Source organism: Poecilia mexicana, unplaced genomic scaffold, assembly GCF_051168715.1.
Source record: "Poecilia mexicana isolate PSO_F unplaced genomic scaffold, ASM5116871v1 scaffold_15, whole genome shotgun sequence".
Taxonomy (NCBI): domain Eukaryota; kingdom Metazoa; phylum Chordata; class Actinopteri; order Cyprinodontiformes; family Poeciliidae; genus Poecilia; species Poecilia mexicana.
This window is the reverse complement of record NW_028263384.1, coordinates 1,821,545-1,845,000: the sequence shown is the minus strand read 5'-3', so window position 1 is coordinate 1,845,000 and position 23,456 is coordinate 1,821,545. Positions and strand designations below refer to the sequence as shown.

General features: G+C 39.9%; 1 protein-coding gene across 3 annotated transcripts in view; it reads right to left on the bottom strand.

Moving 5' to 3' along the window:
- rps6ka3b (ribosomal protein S6 kinase A3b) overlaps positions 1 to 23,456 on the bottom strand; it is a 49,065-nt gene that overhangs the window by 8,914 nt on the left and 16,695 nt on the right. Inside the window, exons 1-10 of one of the 3 annotated variants that reach the window (XM_014969981.2) lie at positions 12,466 to 12,832; positions 6,071 to 6,187; positions 5,910 to 5,991; positions 3,795 to 3,875; positions 3,632 to 3,711; positions 2,969 to 3,075; positions 2,270 to 2,307; positions 2,038 to 2,180; positions 1,231 to 1,301; positions 780 to 868 (exon numbers count right to left, since the gene is read on the bottom strand). In XM_014969981.2, the coding sequence (XP_014825467.2) occupies positions 780 to 868; positions 1,231 to 1,301; positions 2,038 to 2,180; positions 2,270 to 2,307; positions 2,969 to 3,075; positions 3,632 to 3,711; positions 3,795 to 3,875; positions 5,910 to 5,991; positions 6,071 to 6,187; positions 12,466 to 12,654 (997 nt within the window). In that variant the 5' untranslated portion in view covers positions 12,655 to 12,832. Of the gene's footprint in view, positions 1 to 779; positions 869 to 1,230; positions 1,302 to 2,037; positions 2,181 to 2,269; positions 2,308 to 2,968; positions 3,076 to 3,631; positions 3,712 to 3,794; positions 3,876 to 5,909; positions 5,992 to 6,070; positions 6,188 to 12,465; positions 12,833 to 23,456 lie in introns of those variants that run through there. The other 2 variants (XM_014969980.2, XM_014969982.2) reach the window with 2 other exon arrangements.

Below are 23,456 nucleotides of genomic sequence, written 5' to 3'. Positions count from 1 at the left end.
TTCCATGGCAGCTTTGTGAAATAATCCAAGTTTAAACTGCCAAGAAAACCATCTTAGTGTCAAAACTTTTTAATTTGCCGGGTTTCCATTAAGCAGATTTGTTTTCTAAATGTCAAATTAACTACATGGTTAATGGAAATGCAGCTGCTGCTTTATTACTGGTTGTTTCTAATTAATTAGATCCAATTTAACATTATTTAAACCTAAAACTAACCAGATGAATCAAAATGGAAGAGCTGGTCTGGGGTCAAAACAATCCAATATCACTACACCTCCACCACCGTGCTGACCAGCTCTACAAAGACAATGTTCAGATTCTGCAAACCAAACTTTCTCCTTCCACCCGTCCAAACAGTGTCCTTTCATGACCTTTAACCTCTGACTGAGGTGTCGTGGTGGCAGCATGTTGGAGAAGCTGTCAGCCTTCAGTCACATGTTGGATGTTTAGAGTTATGACGACATTTAATTTCCTTTTGGATAAATAAAGTTTTGTTTTTGGTCATTTGTCTGATGATTTCAGTTGCTTCTCTAAGGTCGCTGCTGTTGTCTTTCCACCTTGGCGTTGTGTTAAAGCGGAGCATCAATGGGCTCAGATTCATGATAATTAGCTAATCAGAGCATCATTTAGTGGCACACAGCTTTTCTGTTTAATAAATAAATGGTGTTGTCAGCAGTTTCTGCCATAAATGTGACGGTAAATCCCTGTTTAAACCATAAAGCTGCAGGTATGTAGGCGACGTTCTGCTCCCCTCAGCATGCTGAATGCTTGAACATCTTACCCAGTCTGTTGGCTGGGTTGCGTTTGAACAGGTTCCTGAGGAGACTCTGAGCTTCCGAGCTGAGGAACTGCGGCATTCCCAGCTTGGCTCTGCAGAGGAAACAGAAGCAGGACAAACAGAGCAGCGTGAGCCACAGAACTGGACGTCCGCACTGTGTGTCCAGAGCGGAGCGCGATGGTAATCTGCTGCGCAGGAAGCAGCGTCAGCAGTCTGCAGCGCCGCCTCAGCGCTTTCCTGCAGACGACAGTGAAAGGGAGCCGGAGGAAGCAGCGGAGGTTAACGTTTCCTCTCCGAAGACGTTCTCACACGCTCCACATGATCACATTCGCTCTTTCACTTCCACTTTTCAGGCTTTGCTGTCAGAAAGCTGCAGGTCCCGCCCTGCTCCCCGTCTCTGCGCTGAAATTAAAGCCGATGGGATCGGAGCGCGGCGCTGGATAAAGTGTCTTACTTGAGGATCATTGTCATCGTCTCCTTCCGGTCTTTGCCTTGGAACGGCAGCGTTCCCGTCAGCATCTCAAACTGAGAAAAAGAACAAAAGCAGCAGCCTGGTCAGATCTGATGCGTTTCACAGTGTTTATAAACTCTGATAAACTCATTATCCTCCCACTTCTTCCACTAAAAATGGCTTCCAAGCTCCTACACTTTCTTTAAAAGTGACTTTATTTTACTTTTCTGCTGATTTAGACTGAAAGTGAGGAAAAGCACCAAAGAATATCCGACAGGAAGTTGCGGTTTGAGTCGTTATCAGATTCTGCTTCAGTTCAGGGTTTAGAAAATCAACAGTTCTCTGTGCTTTAACATCACAGTTCATCTCTACATCCCCGTGGATAAACATCGGGTTAACAAATCTGTCACAAAGCAGATTAGTGGAGGCTAATGCTAAACCGCTAACTTCAACTTATATCCTCCCTTGAAACCCTTGATCACCAATTTGACTTTAACCTTTGACCTGCTAGCTGGGAAATGGAGCTCTTTGGGGTTTTTACAGGAAGATCTGCCTGAAATAACATTTCTCTCTGTTCTGAACTTCAAGTTGCTTAGAAATCCATTATAATCCTTCCCAGATTCTTTAATATGGATAAATAAAAATGGACGTAGAATCTGCTGCTTTGTTCTCTTGAACTTTCGTTTATGTTGCAAATTAATAAAAGATTATCAGTCAGATTGGAGTTTAAAACCATCACACTGTAAAGCTGACCTAGATCCAGATCTGAACTGGATGTCCAACATCTTTACTCTTATTTCTCAGCCTCACCATGAGTACGCCGTACGACCACCAGTCGGCGCTGTGCGTGTGCCCCCGCCGGTTCACCACCTCGGGTGCCATGTACTCCACCGTCCCGCAAAAGGAGTAGGCCTTGTTCTCGTGGTCTATCGACTCTTTGCTCAGGCCGAAGTCTGAGGCGAGAGGAAACGTCAGCAGAGGATCGGCAGCAGCTGAAATGAGCAGCAGGGGAACAAGATGGAGCGAGAAGAGAGGCACCAACCTGTCAGCTTGATGTGTCCGGCCTCGTCCAGCAGGATGCTGGAAACACAGAGACGCTTTATGATGGCAGGGTTATAAAACCAGGATTACATAATAAACTGAATAAAAAGACACAACAAGGCCTGTAATGATAACAAACTTTCCTAGATGATAAATCGGCCCAGTAAATGTCACGATCAAGGATAATGTTGTTGATTTGAGACCATTTTCAAATAACGCAGTGAAACACATTGTCAAAGTATAATTAACTTTACAACTTAATCAAAAATAGCTAAATTATTACATTATGGAACATAAAACTGTATTATCAATAATATTAAACTGCTAACAATTTCTAAGGATTTAGCAGTTTAACAATTTATTACAAAATTTCTAAATTTAATAATTTAATTATTAAATTAATAATGTTGGCAACCTAAAACACAAGCCATAAGTTTATACTTATGTTGTCAATATATAGTATTAAAATGTGATTAATTAATGAATTAATTACAGATCTTGCAGTTAAAATTTTAATCAAAAATCAGTGTATCTGTAAAAACTGCAATCGTTGCGACTATAAAACTGAACCAACGCAGCTTCTGCTTTCTGCAGAAAATTAGTTTGTTTTGGTTTTTATTTCCCTAAGTAAGTTGAGTGTAGGTGTGTGTGTGTGTGTGTGTGTGTGTGTGTGTGTGTGTGTGTGTGTGTGTGAACCCACTTTTCAGGCTTCAGGTCTCTGTAAATGATGCCCAGGCCGTGAAGGTGGTCGAGCGCCAGAGCGAGCTCCGCCAGGTAGAACTTCACGTCCTCCTCGGTGAACATGACCTGCAGCAGAGAAACGGCTCAGAGGTCAGAGGTCAGATCCTCGAGAAACTTCCTTCTCCTCTGAGGAAACATTGAAAACCTGAAAAACATCGAGCAGACGCAGCTCCTCCCCCACCCAGCTCCTTCAGACTAGCCAGCAGCAATTGGCAAACAAAAAAATAAGAATAAAATGGCAACAAATTTCCGATAGATGTTTATCTAAAATTATGACATTTGCAGATTTAAACGACTTTAATTTGGCTGACCTGACTTTGACTAGACCTCTGGTCTAGTCAAAGTCCAGGCCTTCAGAGCACCGTGCAGAACTTAATGAACTGAAGCTGAAGACTGGATCAGGTCTCATTTTTTAAACACCAGGTCTACAAGCTGCTGGATCACGGGGTGTACTTAGTTTTTCTGAGATCACGGGGTGTACTTAGTTTTTCTGACGGCGTCTCCCTGCTCAGGGTGTACTTAGGTTTTCTGACAGCGTCTCCCTGCTGAGGGTGTACTTAGGTTTTCTGACAGCGTCTCCCTGCTCAGGGTGTACTTAGTTTTAGCCATGCTGAGCGTTTACCTCCTTGGAGAGGCGGGTGAACAGGTCTCCTCCTCTCAGGAAGTCCAGGATGAGGTAAAGCTTCCCCTCCGTCTGAAACGCTGCAGACGACACAGATGAGACCCAAACTGCTCTCTGATTGGCCGATCGGCGAGTCACAGAGCTCTCCGATTGGCCGACTCACCGTAATGCAGCTTGACGATGAAGGGGTGGTTGACCTCCACCAGGATGTCCCTCTCCATCTTGGTTCTGACCCGGTCGCGAACTGGAAAACACAGAAACCTCCAGATTAACCCGGCAGCCAAAGGTGCAGCAGCGCCGCTTGATTGAGCTCCGGAGAGGAAGAGGAGGAGGGCGATGAAGATGAATCAGGATGCAGCAGACTCGTCTGCAGCAGCAGATGGTGTTTGGTTGGAGATCAGCCTCCTTTCTGGGGTTTATTTCTCCCTCCTGCTTTTTTCGTCCGTCTCATGAGAAAGTGTGAAATTCCATTTTGGGAGATGACGTCCGAGAATCCACAGAAGAAGAAACACAATTTCATAGCTTCAATAAAACAGACTCACCGTGACTCTGTACGTCTGTAATCCATGTAAATACAGATTACAGACGGTATTTACACCCCATAAAACCAAAACAGAATGCCCTGCAGTCGACTTCCTGGTTTGGAGCCATCTTTTGTATCAAAGTTTTAAAACTCTTTTTTTTTTTTTTTTGACACCAAGAAAAATTTCAACTTTCAAAATTTAGAAGTCTCCATATTTTTTCTAAAAAGCTTCTTAATCTCAAAATATCAGTTTTTCAAACAAATGTTAAACTTTTTAAACTCAGAAATTTCCAATTTTTCTAGAACATTTCTGATTAATCTCAAAATGTATGAGGTTTTTTTTCTCTAGAAAATTTGTGACTTTTGGAGATCAGAATTTTTTTTGTCTTTTCTAGAAAATTTCTGAGATTAATCTCAAAATTTCATTAGCTTTTTTTTCTATCTCTAAAGGCTCTCATATGCTCAACAGTTAGGGTATAGGGAATGGGCTCTTTGCACCTCAGCTTCCGCGTTCGGGGTAAAGCGGCTCGATTGTTTCCGATCCAATACAAATATCATTTACATCAGGTGCTTGCAGTGCTTGGCCAAGGTTTGTACATCGATCCGAAGCCCCAACAAGTCAGCTGGAGAAAGGTTTTAGATGTTCGCCTCGTTATACATTCACTGACACGAAGGTGAGTTTTACTTAAACTTTGTGGCTAACATTAACGTTAGCTTATGCTAGTAGGCAATATTCTCGGACATTGTTCTTGTAAAATGTGCTATTTAAGTATCTAAACATTCTAACGGACAATGTATTTATCTTATTTTCAAGTATATCATGTGTGTTTATTGTCGTTAGTGTCACAGACTAACGGGGTTCGGTTCCGGTTCGGACTTTTTACTTCCGAAGCCTGACGAAGCTCAACAAGCCTCATAGCTTGACAGTAGCGCAGCTCTGGTGTCAGAGATCTGGTTCAGCTGTTCAGGTTCAAAGTTGCTGCTTTTAGAAAAATATGACCGTGTTGCTTCATGTCTCCGTGTTATTTCGTTTTATTACCTTTGCATGTTTCTTGTGAAGAGCTCAGATAGGACGGTGTTTACAGCAGGATGTACAGGCGGATCAGTTGCTCGGCTGTCTGGCTCTGGTCTGCTCTCTCGTTCCCATAAACTCTTTCAGGCTGAATATAGAAGTGATTCCATGGAAATAACTCAGGGAGGCTCCTTTATTTATCATCCGTATCCCCGGTAGTTTTAGGCTGATCCGGAGTGAAGTGAAGGCTGCAAACTTTGCTGTGCGGCGTTAGCTGGTAGCGACAGATATTTACAAGCCATCTTCTTAATTCAGGATCGCTTGGAAATTAACGAAAACTTAAAAGCCCATTATATTAGGAAGACAACAATGTTCATAGTATTGGTTTTTTGCATCTGAAATACGACTTAGTCTTTTCTACCAGTCATGGTAACTCAAAGCGGAAAAAAGTGAGCCGCATTAGCTCCTGGAGATGTGACGTCAACGCCTTAGGTGCAAAGAGCCCATAGGCAAGAGTTCTGTGTTCTTGTTGTCATTCTCTCACTGTGCTACAGCGCCACCGACTGGCCCGGTGGACTCACTGCACCATTTTCTGTGGACGCACATTTTTCTTTATTGTTTACAAATATGCACCGTTCTGGTTCCTGTGATCTGGAAGCAGCAGATTGTTGGACTGAATCCAAACCAAAGCAACAGATTTCCAGAGTTTTCAGGAGGAAAGAGGCTCATCCAGGTGTGTTTACCTTTCAGCGTGGCTTTCTTCAGGACCTTCATGGCGTAGAGCTGACCTGCGTCCGGTCCTGTGACCTTCCTCACCAGAAACACCTGCAGACCGGAGGCGAGTTCATTCAGAAAGACGAAAACATGGAGACTCTGCCGCTGCCTGGTACCGGAACCGACTCACCTTCCCAAACGAACCCTGACCCAGAACCTTCCGGAGCTCAAACTGCCGCGGGTCGGCCTTCTCCGACCCCTCCTTCACATGGTGGGTGATGCTGATCTCTTTGATGGGGACGTCATCCTGCAGCACAAACACCATCGTCATCATGTTGAACTTTATTTTTAGAGTTTCACTCAGCAGATGGAGGAAGAGTTTAAAAAAACATTTTTCCATTCCTGGAAAATGCTTAAAATTACTCTGCGACATATTTTCCTTTTTCTTCACTTCCTCCCATCTCTCGTCATTTCCTCCCTCAGTTCTTTCTACTACGGTCATATTCAGTAAATTAGAATAAATTCACATTTTGAAAACAAAAACCTTTAAACAGATGTATGGATGAAAACATTTTTATTGGTCTGATGTCATATTCTAATCTTAAATATCATATTTTCATTTGGTGGAAGCAGGAAATTACCACAATTAGCATCTCTTCCTTCTTTTTCCTTTAAACTTTCACCAACTCCTCCACTTCTGTCCTTCATTTTTCCATTTTCCCCTCATTTCCTCCATTTTTAGCATATTAAATATTCCTTTCTTCCCCCAACTCTATTTCTACAGCCTCCTTGGTAAAATATGTAGGTGTGAAGTAAATCCCCCAAAGCCTGAAAACTGAATTAGAGTGAAATAATTTTATTGGCTGCTGCGCCGCCTGCCTGGAATAAATTATTATGTAAATTATTTCCTTATTTTCCAACCAAAGTCATCCTGATGTGTTTATTTTTAATCTGTTTCAGTTTAAATCAGCTCAATCTACAAAACAATCAAGTTTATTTTCACTTAAAATGTACATTTGTTCAACCAGCAGACAAACTATTTCCTCATCCGGACCAGAACTTTTAAGATTAAACTTATTTTTAAGTTTCTTCTCTTCTCCATTTCCAGGTTAAAATTAGAAGTAAACAAGAGGATCCTGTTGTTTCCAGTTCAGGTTGATGGATTTCCATCGATGCCTTTATGCGTTTCCTCGTCCTGCCTGCTGAGTGCTTCACATTAAAATTAATGTGCAACGATTTGACTGTAAACATCATCAGCCAGATGCACCGATTTTAAAATTTAGACCAAAACCAATATATTTACTGTTTTATAGCAATATTTACTGATTTTGTATTTTATATATCAGTTTAAATGTCGGACCAGCCTGATTCCATGATAAATTAACATTTATGTTGTTTACAGAGACATCATAATCCAATTTATTTTCTGTTTAGGTTGCCTGCAGCTTTTATTTAATTTTTATTTCTTATTTTTGGTTGTGCTTTATTTTGGATATTTAAAACATCTTCCAGTTGCAGTGTTATGTGTTCTCCACAAAACTAAAGTTAATCGATTACTAAAGTAGTCGATTATTTCTATAGTCAATTAATCATGATTAATCGTTTTGGTCTTCATTAGAAATATAACATTTTGAAACCATAAAACATGACAACACAACGCAGTTCGTGTTGCTTCTCTACCTCAGTTAAATTACCCACAATCCAACACTGCCTCACTGTCACATGACCGAACAAAAACAGCAACAAGATGGAAATAAACATTGATTAAAATCGGCCCGGTTTCACCTAGCCTGGTTCCGATGTGTTGAAATCTGCATGCAACACTTAAACAACAAGGTCAGAGCAGGTTGTATCCGATCAATAAGGTGATTGAGCAGCTGAGCCATTACTGATCGATTTCTAAACTCGTTTTTCCTCGTTGGAGGATTCCCAGCAGGGTTTCATCCGGAGCTGCAGAAACATCCAGGAGCGATCAGATGTTTCTCCCTCCGTTTCATGCGAGTCACAAGTTTCCCGCCTGTTCGTCATCCAAACAGCAGGAAATCCCGGTTGTCATGGAGACGCCCTGAAACCTGCTGCAGTCCAGAAACACTGAACAACCTCCTGCTGAGGATCCTGAACTCACCAACCAAACAGGTAAATAAACCCGGCATCCCCTTCCTCTGCATACCTGCAGCTCCCAGGTGGGCGACCTGCCGGCTGCCGGCTGCCCCAGAGGATTCTGGGTCCTGTAGTCCCGAAAACGTCTCAGCTTCTGTGGCGCCAACATGCTCCGAGCATCAACTGCGAGGCGGCAGGACGGAGCCGGCGCTGCCTCTCTCTCTCCCTGAGACAACGCCTCCCTCTCTCTCCTCCCTCTCTGCTCCCTCCGTCTCACTTCTTCTATCTTTACTTGATCTGTTCTCACCTCTCCTTCCCTGTTTGCACCTCTTCGTCTCTTTGTTTGCAGTTTTTGTGCCCCAACGGGAAGCTGTGCAGCAGAAATCTCCAGTTTCTCTGGTTAAATTAGATTAAAACTCAAATCCACTGTTAAAAGTGACCGATAATGCTTCCTTGAACAGGTTAGGATGCATCTATGGCCTATACAAATCATGTTCAATACACTTTTTGCATAAAATCATTCTTTGATAGTGGAGACTTTAGTCTATTTTCAGAATGAGCTCTGTCACTTTAAATCCAAATAAGCTGCTTTTAGCCACACCCCCCAACTCAACTCCATGAGAAAATGGTTGCAAACAGATGCACAATTACACAACCATACATCTTTGAAAAGCAGAAGTGGAGCCTCCTGCACAACCAACAGAAAAGCAGCCAGTGGTTTCTGGATGGAAAGCCAACAACAAAACTCGTGTCTTTTCCAGCAGCCATTGTACAGAGCATACAACGGTAAAACAAACTGACCAAACGTGCTAGAGCTCTGCTGGGGTTGCTTGGTTGTTGGTCTGTGACTCAACAATCATGAGGTTTTTGAAATGGCTCAGTTTCCAGAGACCAAAAAGAAAACCAAAATGGAGGAATAAAAACATGTAAAATGTGAAATTTGCATAATGGATTACCTTTAGTAGTTGCCCTCTGAAGAGCTTCATATAGATCAATCTATCAACTATTCTGACAATCGGATAAAAGAAATTAGAATATTGTGGAGATTTTTCATTTAACCAATTAAGCTTATTTTATATATTGAAAAATACATATTAATAATTTAATTCCTTTTCAAACAAAAAATGAACATTTTATTGCCTAAATTGTGTCAAAACAGCGTTCCTTTTAGTGAACTATTGATCATTTGTAGCATCTGTAGCTAAAAAGTACTTCTAACATGTCAAAACTTTCTGCTTGACTGAACATCAACAGTCAAGCAGAAAAGATCAAATATATTGTTGATATCAGTATCAACAATATTTTTTGGATTAACTAATTAATAATTAAATATAGTTTCTTTGTTTTATAAGGAAATTAAACCAGGTGAAGCTAAAACTGCAGTTTGAGGATTTCTGGGTTGAACAGATTTACAGATAAAAGGTTTTTTTATTCATCTTAAATGCAAAATGTGTCTATTTTCTGTACAGTTTTGGCCTAATTACTGCCCTGAATGTGTTGTTCTTTCAGCAGATGGTAGTTTTTTAGTCTGAAAAGCCAACGATTAATCGATTACTAAATCAGTTAATGATTATTTCAATAACCGATTAATAACGATTAATCGCTTCAGTCCTAATCTAAACTGATACTTTTTCATGTTATTCTCCATTATATTTGATGACACATTTTCCATCCAAAATCATGACATCACAGACAAAAGCAGCTCCAGTTTCCATAAAAAGATTATGCAGCTAAACATGTAATTTGCGCTGCATGTAATTAGCTTCAAAAGCGTCGCAGCTCTGACTGGTTTCCCACCTGGCTGAACCGACGGCGCACCTGAACGCCACAGCAGCTGATAGAAACAGACTCTGGACGGTTTGTTGGTGCTTGGAGGGCTGACAGGTTTCTGAATGTTGACATTTGAAATCATGGCGCATGTGTGTGTGTGTGTGTGTGTGTGTGTGTGTGTGTGTGTGTGTGTGTGTGTGTTAGTGAGTGAGTCAGATCGCAGATGGAGGATCAGAGCCGAAGTGACAGGATGCTCATGTAGCACCTCCTGATTATAGGAATAAAAACTGAAAGTCCTGCACCTGTTTCTGCAGAAACCGCACAAAGCAGCAAACTCAGGTTCGGCTCACCTGCGTCCGACCACACGGGAATCTAACCTGCAAATTTATGGTGCTAAATGATAAAAATTAAGCAATCAGAACTGAAAACAGGCACAGAAGCAGTTAATTTTCTCAATTTTTTCCAGTTCCTCTGCTGACTGATGGATTCTGAGTCACAGTTATGGAAAAAAAGGTAAAAAAGTTTTTTGTTGGTTAAACAACTAGAAAAGTTTCCCTTCAGTGACTGAATCATGAGGTGTTAATAAAAACCTGGCAACATCAAATTTCTCATAAATCAGCAGGAAATCGGTGAGATAAAGCAGGACTGGGACAGAAAATAAATAAAACCCGGCCAAACAGGCAAATAACTGAAAGCCCTGATTAAACCAGGCAAGATAAGATAAACAATAAGCTAAAAAACACAAAGATATAAAATTAACCAAGAAAAGATATTCAAAAATGAACCTAGATATAAAAGATACAAGATAAGCAAAAATAAGCCAAGTTAAGCTAAAGATTAGCCACGCAGAGCTACTAAATTAGATAATATGATGTAATGATATTAACTCCAAACATAAAAAGACACAAAAAGATAAAATAAACTACAAAATTAACTAACAGAATGTAAAAATATACAGCAAATTAAACACAAGACAAACTAAGATTACCAAAAATAAAGTAAGATAAAAAAAGAGAAATTATCTAAGATACAAAAAGATATAAGACAAAAAACTAAAGTAAAATAGGCTAAATTAAGAAATATTAAGATTTTAGAGCCAAAGCTTAAAACAAGCATAGTTAATCTTAGGGTAGCTAAAAAACTCAGATTAACTAAACTAAGCATAGTTAAGCTAAAATAAACTAAAATAAGACAAGGTTTGTTTAATATAACATAAATAAAAGATTATAGGAGCTAAAATAAGAAAAATAAACCAGGTAAAACAGGATTAGCAAACTGGAATAAATTAAGCCTAAACAAAGTAAAATAAGATAAAACAACTCAAGATAATCAAATTAAAATATTATAATCCATAGTTCTCCATACTTGGTTCATCAACGCTGTAAAGAAATGATGCCTGGTGTTTTTGTGACTAACTCACAGAAACAAAGAGCCTAAACATCCTGAAAACACAACCGGACCAACCCTCGAGTTTACGAGCCTTTTAATGCCTGAATGATTCATATGTGAGAAAGATGTTCCTTCACAACCAAAACAAAAACATTCCTCTGAACGCCGCCCAGGCCTGCACTGAAAACCAGAGAAAAAGCTGCAGAAGCCCAAGAAAAACTCAAATTAAAGCCTCAGAAACTCTGAGAACTGCTGAAGAACAGAATGAAGGATTACAGGAAATCTGACAGTTTGGAAGAAATTTTGGTCTGAATTTCATTCAGAAATTTCAACTAAACGACTAAATTTCAATGAGCTTTGTTACCAACTCCAACCTGAAAATCCAACATGGTTTTAAATATATTAAATTTTTCCACATCTGACAGTTTTTATCTTTCGCTGAAAGTCAAAGTCCATATTTCCTTTATTCTGTGACTCGGGTGATAATTTCTGACAGGTTGGCCTCAGTAACAGGCTTCGCATCTGTGAGATAATTATAATTATAATTAAGAGGCCATGTGAGCAAATTCAATCAGCTGAGCAAACCTCCCAGTGGGAACATTACGCAGCAGTAATATTACATCAACTCAAACCGTCAGCCGGTTTTTATCCTCTGAGCAAAAACGTTTCTGAAACAAACCTGGAAAAAAATTACACTAAATACTATTTAAAACGTAAAGAATACAACAAAAACTAGAGGTTAAGGGAAGAGCTGCTACGTTCTGTCGGATAAGAAGGAAATTCCTGTTTCCAGATGATTAATTATCCGTTTATTCACAGTGTTTGCAGTCAGATTATTCACCTTTTATTGCAGGTAATCACAAGTTGTAAAGGTTTATTCTGCACACATGAAGCCAAACAACAGAAATAATCCGACTTTCCAACAGAATATCAGTGAAGATAAATCTGTTTATGACAGGAACTGAGTTGATAAAATTAATTAGATTAAACATCTTAATCTGGGTTGTTTTCCTCTGGGAAGATTATTGAGTCAATAATTCCTGAATAAAGTTTAAAAACTTCTGGCAGATTATTTCAACGGGGGAAATTGTTTTTTATCTGCCAATGGAACGAGAACGTTTTCATCAATATTAATGAATGTTTGACTTGAAACAAGCTCCTACACATCTTGCTGAAAAGTTACATGTGAGTTAGTTTTGTCTTGTGCTGACATATTTGCACTGAAAGCTTTTGGTAAGGAGTTTCTGCAGCTGAAACCATTCCACCGTTTTCTGAGAAACGTATAAAAACAAACATCTGTTAACGTTAAATCTCAGGATTACTCACAGCCTCACTCAGGGATTCTGGTCCACAACACTCTAAAGCTCTCAGCTTCTCCAGCCCGGGTTTCTCCCAGCAGCCGGCGCCGCCGTCCGACCCGGAGGAGAGCAGGAGCCGCCGGAGGGACTTCAGGCGGCGCCTCAGCGCTCTGACCAGGCCGCCGGCGGCGGCGGCAGCGGCGGAGCAGCCGGTCATGGTGCGTCAGCGCAGCGGGATCCCCCTCTGAGCAGAGCGAGGTCTCTGCCTGTGCTCAGGACTGCAGCTGTAACCTTCCACCCAGAGTTTCCAGCAGATGTCCTGGAGATCCCCGCTGCCGCTGACCAATCACCAAACACCACGAGGAGCACAACTCCCACTGCAAATTCCCCATCCGCACCGCAAATTCCCCGACATGGGAAGGTGGCTATCTATGCTTAGAAGGAAGTTTCTATCTCTTATTTACATATAAAATAACCAAGGCGACTGTTTGATCTCTAAAACTTCTTCTAATTCACAGATTAAAACACTAGAATGAACCAAATGCTGACATCAGCCGAGTTACTAAAAAGAATCAAGATAAGGAGAACAGCTGGTTTGTCTTCTTGTGTTTTCACACTGATTGTCACATAAAACTGATTTGATTTTAGAACAAAACTCCACCATCTGCTCCACCTCCAGCTGCTGTGGCTCCAAGTCAAACCAACCTGTTCCCCTCCTGGTCTGTGGGGGCGCTGCACCAAGAACCACTGAAGGAAACGACACAGAAACCTCTGAAGACGCTGAGAGCAACTTCCTTCCTCACCACATGGAAACTAAAACATTGACTTACAACAAAGAGACATTTCTCCAACATACTATCCTTTCTAACATACTAGCCTAGCAAGCGCTAGGCTAGTATGTTAGCCTAACACTAACATACTAGCACTAGGCTAACATACTAGCCTAGCGCTAGTATGTTCAGTTTCACCTGTTCAGTTTCAGGTGAAACTGAACAAGCCTAGCAAGCGCTAGGCTAGTATGTTTGTTTTGGTTGAATTTACCCAGAATGCCCTGCACTGCAGTCCACTTCCTGCTTCTGGAGCGATCTCCAATCCGCTTGGCGTTCACATATGAATTCAGATCAAACCAGAGTTCACTTCAACCACACCCAGACCGAGGTTTGTAGGCAGATCACTTCCTCAAACGAACCAGGCTTTGACTAGGCAAACGGACTGGAGCTCCTTCAGGCTGCATTCATTCATCCTGAGCAGAAATTTCACATTAATCTGAGGCTTTTACGATTTATTTTTACTCATTATTCCAGTAAAAACAAATCCATCTTGACAATATTTTCTAAAAACAAGAATTATGTGCCTATAGTTGGATTTATGGTTCTGTTTGTCCGCTCCTCACCGGTCCAAAACCACAAACTAACCCACATCTTCTAGTTTTCAACAACAGTAATTCTGGCTGATTATTCAACCGTCCCACTTGGCAAACTGGTAAAGTTAATTTAAACTGGTTTGGGATCATTTTCCTGTCTTTTCTAAACATCTGGTTCTTGATTTCAGGTGAAACTGAACAATCTGACATAATTCCTGTCATGATAACGATTTACTGGACCATTAATTATTGTAATAAACAATGACATTGTTGTTTTAACACCAGTTGTATAATATACTGATAATGACATAATGATGCAAGTTGGACTTAACACTGGAACATATTTTAAATATCTTCAGGGAAAAAATGACCAAAAAATCATAAATAAAATTCCTAAACAGAATCTATCAAATATTTATTAACATCCATCTTCAAAACTTTATATTTTTGAAAATCAAGTGAACAAATTTCATGTTATAATAAATATTATTCAGCTGTTAATGAAAGGAAACATCTGGTTGGAAAAGAGGTGAAAGATTCACTACTGGGGAAAAGATGAAACATTAAATCTATCATGTTAGAGCTGTTATAAAAAGACGTAAAAATTTTACAAATGAAAATGTTTCACTGCTGTCAAAACTCATTAATTATTCAGCCAAACTCCTAAAATATTAACAAAAACTGCAGATACTTTTGGTTTCTTGTCAACAAAACCAGAGCATGTAAATAAAATCTGGTTTTTCAGACACACTTGATAAAATAACACGTTAAATTTTTAATAACTTCGTAAACTAAAATAAAATATTTTATTTTTCCAGCTCCGGTGAAGCAGACGAATAAATCCAGCTGACGTAACAAACGCTGACGCAAACCAGAAACTCAAACATGTTTAAAACTCCCAGCTGATCCTCTGCAGCAGAAACACAATGCAGCTCCACCGCCGCGACCTATGACCCCACAGGCAGGAAATCCTCCACCTGCCGCCGTCCGTCTCTCCCAAACACAATGTACACAATGCTGCCGACGCTCCGCTGACATTTCTTGGATTACCTCCACCTGTTGTCGCCTCGGCTCCCTGTGAACTGGTTTCCACTGGAACCAGTGGGACTGGGAGGGAAACTGGGAATGTAAACACCTGCTGGTTCTCTAAAACCTGTTACATAACCAACCAGTAAAATGACGCCGGAGTGCCCTCTTCCTGTTTCTCTGTTTCCTCTGGTTGTAGAATATATTATACAACCATTTATCATCAAAATTAAGTTTATAAAACTGTCAGGATTTACAAACATCCTTTATAAATTAAGCTTAAGCCAAACATTAAAGCACCTCTATGTCATTTTATTCAAAATTAAACAAATAAATACAGATATTATTAATAAAAAATAAATACATTCAATCAAATAAATACGGGAAAATTTTAAAATTATTGTGGAGCTTATTTTGTAAATTACTTTAACTTTTGTAAAATATTTTATTTTCCAGTTTTTGGGTGCCCCGCCCCTTTCTGATGTCGCCCTGGGCAAACGCCCAAATCAAAAGCTGCCACTGTACTCACTCAAAAAAGGTTTACTGTCTGACATTATTTTTACTATTTTACCTTTTATTTTCTATTATTATTTATTTAAAAAAGGAGAGCTGAAATAATAGAATTAATCGTGATTAATCATGATTTATCAATTATTAAATAATCGACAACTAATTTAGTAATCGATTGTTAATTAGAGTATAAAGGCCATTTGCTGAAGAAAACACATTCAGGGCAGCAATTAAACAGTACAAAATATATACATTTTGCATTTAAGATAAAAAAAAATCTCTTTCTGTAAAAACATTTTAGTCAAAACTCCTCAAGTGTTTTTTTAGCTTCACCCAATTAATTAATTTTATTTTATTGCAGTTTAAGCAATAATGCTCACTTTAATAAATGTATTGTTAATTTTATTTGCATTTTCTAAATGTATTTGCAATATTGCTTATGAGGTTGAATGAAAAATCTGAATATGCCATTTTTTAACTGATTAATCGTCACAATAATTGATCGATTAGACTTTTAAAAAGTAATAAATAGTTATTAACCTCACTTATCGGCTTGCAAATATTAGCAGACATATTAGCAGAAGTCCGTATTGCCGAGCCGTATCGGAACCACAGATATCGGTATCGGAAGTGAAAAAGGTTTATCTCTAATCGGGGGCTGCAAATAAAGAAATAAAATAAATGAACGTAGGATCTGGAGAAGTTTGAACTTTATTCACCTGGCAGGACAAGAGGATAGGAAGCCGACACCACATTCACATCCTAATTAAGTCCGGTAATAAAAATAGATGCGGCCGCGACTCGAGCAATAATCCTAAACACACCGACGATGAAGAGGACGAGGATGATGATGTTTATCCTCCAACTCTCTGTTTACGCTGCTGAAGCTTCGACTCCAAAAGCTTTTTCCACTGTTGTTCACAGTTTGACTGTCAGCAGGTCAAAGCATCAACCAAACGTCGATGTGTGTGTGTGTGTGTGTGTGTGTGTGTGTGTGTGTGTGTGTGTGTGTGTGTTGCGCAGCTTCTCCATGGCAGCAGCGATCATGGATTCCATTCCAGACAATCTGCGCCCTCTAAGCCCGTTACGCAATCAAATTAACGGGCCGGATGGACACCGCACTGACAGACACACGCTCAGGATGTGTCAGGACGTGGGTTCAGATAACACACACACACACACACACACACACACACACACACACACACACACACACACACACACACACACCCACACACACACACACACACACACACACACACACAGAGCGGTGAGTCAAACAGGGGAACACTGAGCTTAATAAAATCATCCGCTGCTAAATGAGAGCTAAATATCTGAGCTGCTAGTTGGAAACGAAGAAGAAGAAGAGCGCCACCTACAGGAGCAGGTTTTCAAATATTTCTATTTAAATACATAAAATATCTAAAATAAATTTTACTCAAGATTTAAACTAGTTTTACTTCATTTTCCTGGCACTACACTGCAAAAAAAACAAAATTACAAACATTTTTAGTTTAGTTTCTACTGCAAATAATTCAGTACGTTTAAAATAAAAACCAAACTAACTTACAAGCAACTTTTCTATGGAAAACTTATAAAAGCTTTAAAGAAGCTAAAATCATTTGATGAACACTGCAAAAACAGAAATGTTACCAAATCATTTCGTCATCTTGACAAGATAAAACCAATTTATAAGTTACATATATAAAATATATGTAACTTATAAATATAGAAACTTCTTTTAATATTTAAGAAAAATTATTAGTTCCACTGGCAGATTATTTCCTTTAAAACGTGAAAAATGTCTTGTTATAATTTAAATAATCTGCCAGAATACCAAGTACTTTTCAGAATCAGTATTAAGGAATAATTCACTTGAAATAAGCTGCTATATGTTGCTGAAAAGTTTTGTGTTATTTTAAGTGAACTAAGATATTTGCACTAGAAACTAGACAAAAATGCCTGGTAAGATTTTGTGTTTTTGCAGTTTTCATCTAATCATTTTAGATTTTTTTTAAGTTTTCCGTAAAATCTTTGGCTAAAAAATCTTTGTAACTACAAAATACATTTCCATTATTGTTCAGCTGCAGTTCGGTCTCCAGCTAACGATTACTTCAGTAATCGATTATTTTCACAATTAATTGGATAAAAATGGTCACATCCTGCAGATTATAAATATTTATATCACAAATATAAATATTTTGTATGTTTTTTGAAAAAAACTGCACGTGATAAGCGACGAGTTTATGTTTTTACAGTAGATTTTATTTTCTCATCACAAACTACAGAAAAGGATCTCCAGGATTTCTAAACTTTTATATCTATATTGTCCATTATTACTATATTAGCTGAAAATTATATCGCAATAAATTCAGGGACAATTTATTCTCCAGAAAATAAAAGAAGAAAAGATTAGCCTCTAACTTAAACATTAAAGGAGAGAAAAGAAAATAAACAGGTTCACAGCTAATAAACGTCTGAAAGTTAAATGTTTTCAGCATCAACAGACAAACAAACTACCGACGCTGTTCAGATAAACTCCCACGTTTTCACTTTAACTCAAATTTCCACCGAGTCGGAGAAAAACGACGTAGAGGAATAATTTCTGCTTCTTCTGAAAGAGACGGAGGAAAATGGAGGAGGTGGGAGGACGAGCGAGGAGAGAGAAAGGGAGAGGGAGAGAGGCGGATATGAGGGCGAGCGACGGATCATTAAGAATGGATGAGGAAGAGCGATGAAGATCTTCATCATTTATTCAAGAGGAAAAGATCCTGAATCAGAGCCGAGAGGTTCTGATGGAACCGATCCACCGCCGACCCACTGGGAACAAACTACCAGAGCTGAGAAACAAACTACCAGAACTGGAGAGACAAACTACCAGAGCTGGAGAGACAAACTACCAGAGCTGGAGAGACAAACTACCAGAGCTGGAGAGACAAACTACCAGAGCTGGAGAGACAAACTACCAGAGCTGAGAAACAAACTACCAGAACTGGAGAGACAAACTACCAGAGCTGGAGAGACAAACTACCAGAGCTGGAGAGACAAACTACCAGAGCTGAGAAACAGGAGAGACTAAAAAACGACAAAAAAACTACCAGAGCTGAATGTTTCAATTTCCATTCTTTGTGAAAAACATTTCCTGTGTTAGTTTGAGTTTTGAGTCGCTAACGAGCCAAACTAACGAGTCGCTAACGAGCCGCAGCAACAGAAAGGACGTCCAGATTCTCGTTAAATATTCAGGCTGTGATGATGAAAAGCCTCCTCAATGTTTTAGCGTCTCTGATCATCTGAAGGATCAATTTTTATCTTTTTATGCCCAAAAAATATCAGTAAAACCAGGAAGAGTCATTTCAGGAGCTACTTATAGAGGAGTCGATGTTTTAAATAACTTCAGTAACTTTGTGGTTTGTTGATAAATTAACATAAAACACAAAAATATCATTATTTGAAGTCGTCCCTCCAAGCAGCCAGATTTACTCGGTAGTTTAGCACCAAGAGGTTTTAATGTTTTTAATGTTTTTCTTTGGACTTTGTTCTCATTTTCTGTACCTGACAGCATAAAGCATCGTTTGTCTAACAGACTGGGACAAATTAAGAGTAAAATAAACGCAGACCTTAGAAAATGATCAAATACTCGAATATAAATGTAAAAAAATCTGCCAAAGTCTAAAGAAATGTAGCCCTAAAGGCAGATTACAAGAATATTTCACTTCTTGGGAATAAAATGTTAAACATGGGAGATTATCCCAGATTTTGATCTGGAGTCAGGGAGCTGGGAGGAGTCATGCTGCGGGACTTGGAGCAAATGATTCGATCAAACAAGGCTCAGGTGTCGGAGCAAAGCTGTCAGCATCACGCCTCACTTCCTGCCCAGAAACCGGGTCAGAACCGGCCCGGTGTTACAGCCTCACTTCCTGCCCAGAAACCGGGTCAGAACCGGCCCGGTGTTACAGCCTCACTTCCTGCCCAGAAACCGGGTCAGAACCGGCCCGGTGTTACAGCTTCACTTCCAGCCCAGAAACCGGATCAGAACCGGCCCGGTGTTACAGCTTCACCTCCAGTTCAGAAATAGGATCAGAACCAGCCTGGTGTTACAGCTTCACTTCCAGCCCAGAAACCGGATCAGAACCGGCCCGGTGTTACAGCTTCACCTCCGGTTCAGAAATAGGATCAGAACCAGCCTGGTGTTACAGCTTCACTTCCAGCCCAGAAACCGGATCAGAACCGGCCCGGTGTTACAGCTTCACCTCCAGTTCAGAAACCGGATCAGAACCGGCCCGGTGTTACAGCTTCACCTCCAGTTCAGAAACCGGATCAGAACCGGCCCGGTGTTACAGCTTCACCTCCAGTTCAGAAATAGGATCAGAACCGGCCCGGTGTTACAGCTTCACCTCCGGTTCAGAAATCGGGTCAGAACCGGCCCGGTGTTACAGCTTCACTTCCAGCCCAGAAACCGGATCAGAACCGGCCCGGTGTTACAGCTTCACCTCCAGTTCAGAAATAGGATCAGAACCAGCCTGGTGTTACAGCTTCACTTCCAGCCCAGAAACCGGATCAGAACCGGCCCGGTGTTACAGCTTCACCTCCGGTTCAGAAATCGGGTCAGAACCGGCCCGGTGTTACAGCTTCACTTCCAGCCCAGAAACCGGGTTTTAAATGGTACAGCCTCACTTCCAGCCCAGAAACCGGGTCAGAACCGGCCCGGTGTTACAGCTTCACTTCCAGCCCAGAAACCGGGTCAGAACCGGCCCGGTGTTACAGCTTCACTTCCAGCTCAGAAACCGGGTCAGAACCGGCCCGGTGTTACAGCTTCACTTCCAGCCCAGAAACCGGATCAGAACCGGCCCGGTGTTACAGCCTCACCTCCGGTTCAGAAATCGGGTCAGAACCGGCCTGGTGTTACAGCCTCACTTCCAGCCCAGAAACCGGGTCAGAACCTGCCCGGTGTTACAGCTCCATTTCCTGCCCAGAAATCGGGTCAGAACCGGCCTGGTGTTACAGCCTCACTTCCAGCCCAGAAACCGGGTCAGAACCGGCCCGGTGTTACAGCTTCACCTCCGGTTCAGAAATCGGGTCAGAACCGGCCTGGTGTTACAGCCTCACTTCCAGCCCAGAAACCGGGTCAGAACCGGCCCGGTGTTACAGAAACGACAGAAAAACTCAGAAGTTCAGGTTCAGGGACTGCTTCAGGTGATCAGACATTCTGAGAACATTTCCTACTAAAACTTACCAAACACTTGTTTAAATAAAACATTACATGCTTAGAGTAAGAGATTTTAAAAAACCACAACAATATTTGATTATTTTAGTTTTGGCCCACATGCCAAAAAGTTAGGACGCCCCTGTTCTGAACACGTTTTCCTCCATTCAGAAATCTAAGAATCAGCTTCCTTCCTGTTTCTGTTTGGACCCAAATGACTCTGGGCCTTTGTCCTTCAGAGACAAACGGTGACAGAATCGTACCATAATAAATCCCTTGAAAGTCCAAATTCGCCCAGAAATAGTCCCTTTGTTTAAAGGGGGAAATGTGTGAGCAATGCAGAGACTGAAATGTTTTCTGCAGCAGCAACACGGCAACAGAAAAACCACATTAACGACCTTTAAAAGGCTCCAATAAGCAGCAAAAAGCCTTTTTCAGCCAATCATCAACATCAGCAGGCCGCTGTGGAAAACAAGGAAGACATTAAACATAATCACATCTTTAACGCAGCACAATAATTAATTACAATCAGATTTTTACCACAGCAGATTACGGCCACTCTGGGTGGAAACAAACTGAAAAGAAGAGTACATTTGATAGAAAAAACTCAAATTTTGAGATAAATCTCAGAAATTTTCTACAAAAAACTTTTAAATTTCTGAGTTAGAAAAGTCAAAATTTTGCTGGAAAAAATTCAGAAATTTTGAGAAATTTTTCAAAACATAAAAAAACATACATTTTGAGATTAATATCAGAAATTTTGTAGAACAGGAAAATTTCAAAATTTTTAAAATTACTTAGAAAAAAAATTTAAATTTGAGATTGATCACATATTTTCTACAAAAAAACTTGCAATGTTCTGAGTTAGAAACATTGATTAATCTCAAAATTTCCAAATTTTCTAAATAATTTGACTTTCAAACTCTGTTTTTTTCTAGATAATTTTAGAATTTCCAAACTCAGAAATTTACAAGGTTTTATAACAAAATTCTGAAATTTTTGGCGGAAATTTACTGCTAATTTTTTCATATCTGCAATAGGCCTGACATGCTGTCGTAAATTTTACAGCCAACAGAGAAACAACAAAAAAATAAAATTCCTCCAACATCCTGAAGCTTCAGCCTGAATGTCATCCAGCTGCCCAACCAGAACCGGATCAGAGCGGAGGGAACCGGATCAGACCGAGGGGAACCGGATCAGAGCGGAGGGAACCGGACCAGAGCAGAGGGAACCGGACCCGGCAGGTGAACTCTACCTGGTACTGTCTGTTCCTGACGTAAAACAAAAGCGTCTTCATGGCGTCGGTCCGCTGCAGCCGCCGCACTCGCACTGATTAAAGCTTCAACGCAGACGCTCTAAACCCGTCCAGCTGTTCGCCGCGGCGATAAGAGCGCGTCCTGTGATTGTTTCCCTGCTCAGCATCTGCACAGGAAGGGACACATCTGGCCCCGCCCACAACGCGCAAACAACCCAAACACGACCAAACGTCCAGCGGCAGGAAGCACACGACTGTCGGCTCGTTCTGAGAATAAAAGGACAAATTAAAGCAGAGAGACGACGGCTTGGGAGGAAATCCAGGAAATGAAACATGAAAGTCTGAAGTCAGAGAGGAAGACTACAGGAGGAAGGCTGGAGCACCGACTGAAGGCCAAACACGTCAGGATTTTTTATTTCACTCGGTGTTAACTTTTCCACAAAACTTCAACAGAAATAGATAAACAATGTTTTAATTCCTGTCAATGGCAAAAGCACAAAGTGGAAAACAAGCTTAAGTTTATTATTTTTTCATTTTGTATTTCATTTTCTGTCCTTTGATATTTTAAACAATCACAATATTTAATAAAAAGTTAAAGAATGAACCAATATGAGATTTCTCTTTTGTTTTTACCCGTTTTACAGCCTCTGTGAACTTCAATCAAAATGTCAACAATGCAATTTCTACCGTTACTAAAATGAAAATAAATGTAATATTTGCCATTTATGTAGTTAACTTGAGTCAAAACAAGTAAAAGTAAATATTTTCTAAATCTACTTGAATTTAGAGGCATATTTTAAGAAAACCTTCATGTTTTCTTTACATCCACCGGAGCAGCTAGCCTGCACGCCGCTGCTTTACAGTCATGAAACAAACTTTTTAAAACCTTCTTATTGTGTGATTATGGAAACAATTTAGACAACAATTAAATATTTTCACTAAAAATATAACAGATTATGTGTGGAAAAGTGCAAAAGTTTCAGTTAAAGTCTTTTTGTTTGAACATTTAGTTAACATTATTGTGCAGAATTCCTGATCCATGTCTCTCGTATCTTAAATGCATTTCAAGCAGCCACACCAGACTTTGGCTGCTTTTCTTTATATTTTCTATGCAAAACTGAATCAAAATACCAAGAAAAAAACTTGGTATTTTTAAAAATATTTTTAAAAAGATCTGCTAAAATATATATGATAAATATTTTAGAATATTTATGCAAAAAGTTCTGATTATGTAACAAAAACAAACAGAAAAAACTACTTCCTCTTGACCTTTAGGTTAAAAAAACATCCAGGCTTTGATTTGATTTTGCAGACAAAACCACCAGAAGGACGCAGAGTTTTCATCAGTAATCAGTTTCATTAGCTGCATCCCAACAACAGGATGTTGGTTTTAGATCACAATCTAATCAGAAGATGTCTTCACTAAATATAAATAAAAATAAATAAATCAGCTTTCGCTGAGTGATTTCTAAATTAAATAAAAATATAATTCCTTCTGCAAACTCTGGAGCTTTTTAAATTTAGCTTACAGAAGAAAAACAGCAAAAACTGGGACTTTGATGTAGGAATTATTCTGCCGGGGACCATTTCTGCACAAATCAACACGATAATAATAAAAATGTGTGCATTTTTTTAAATGATGCACCAGCAGTCAGACGTGCT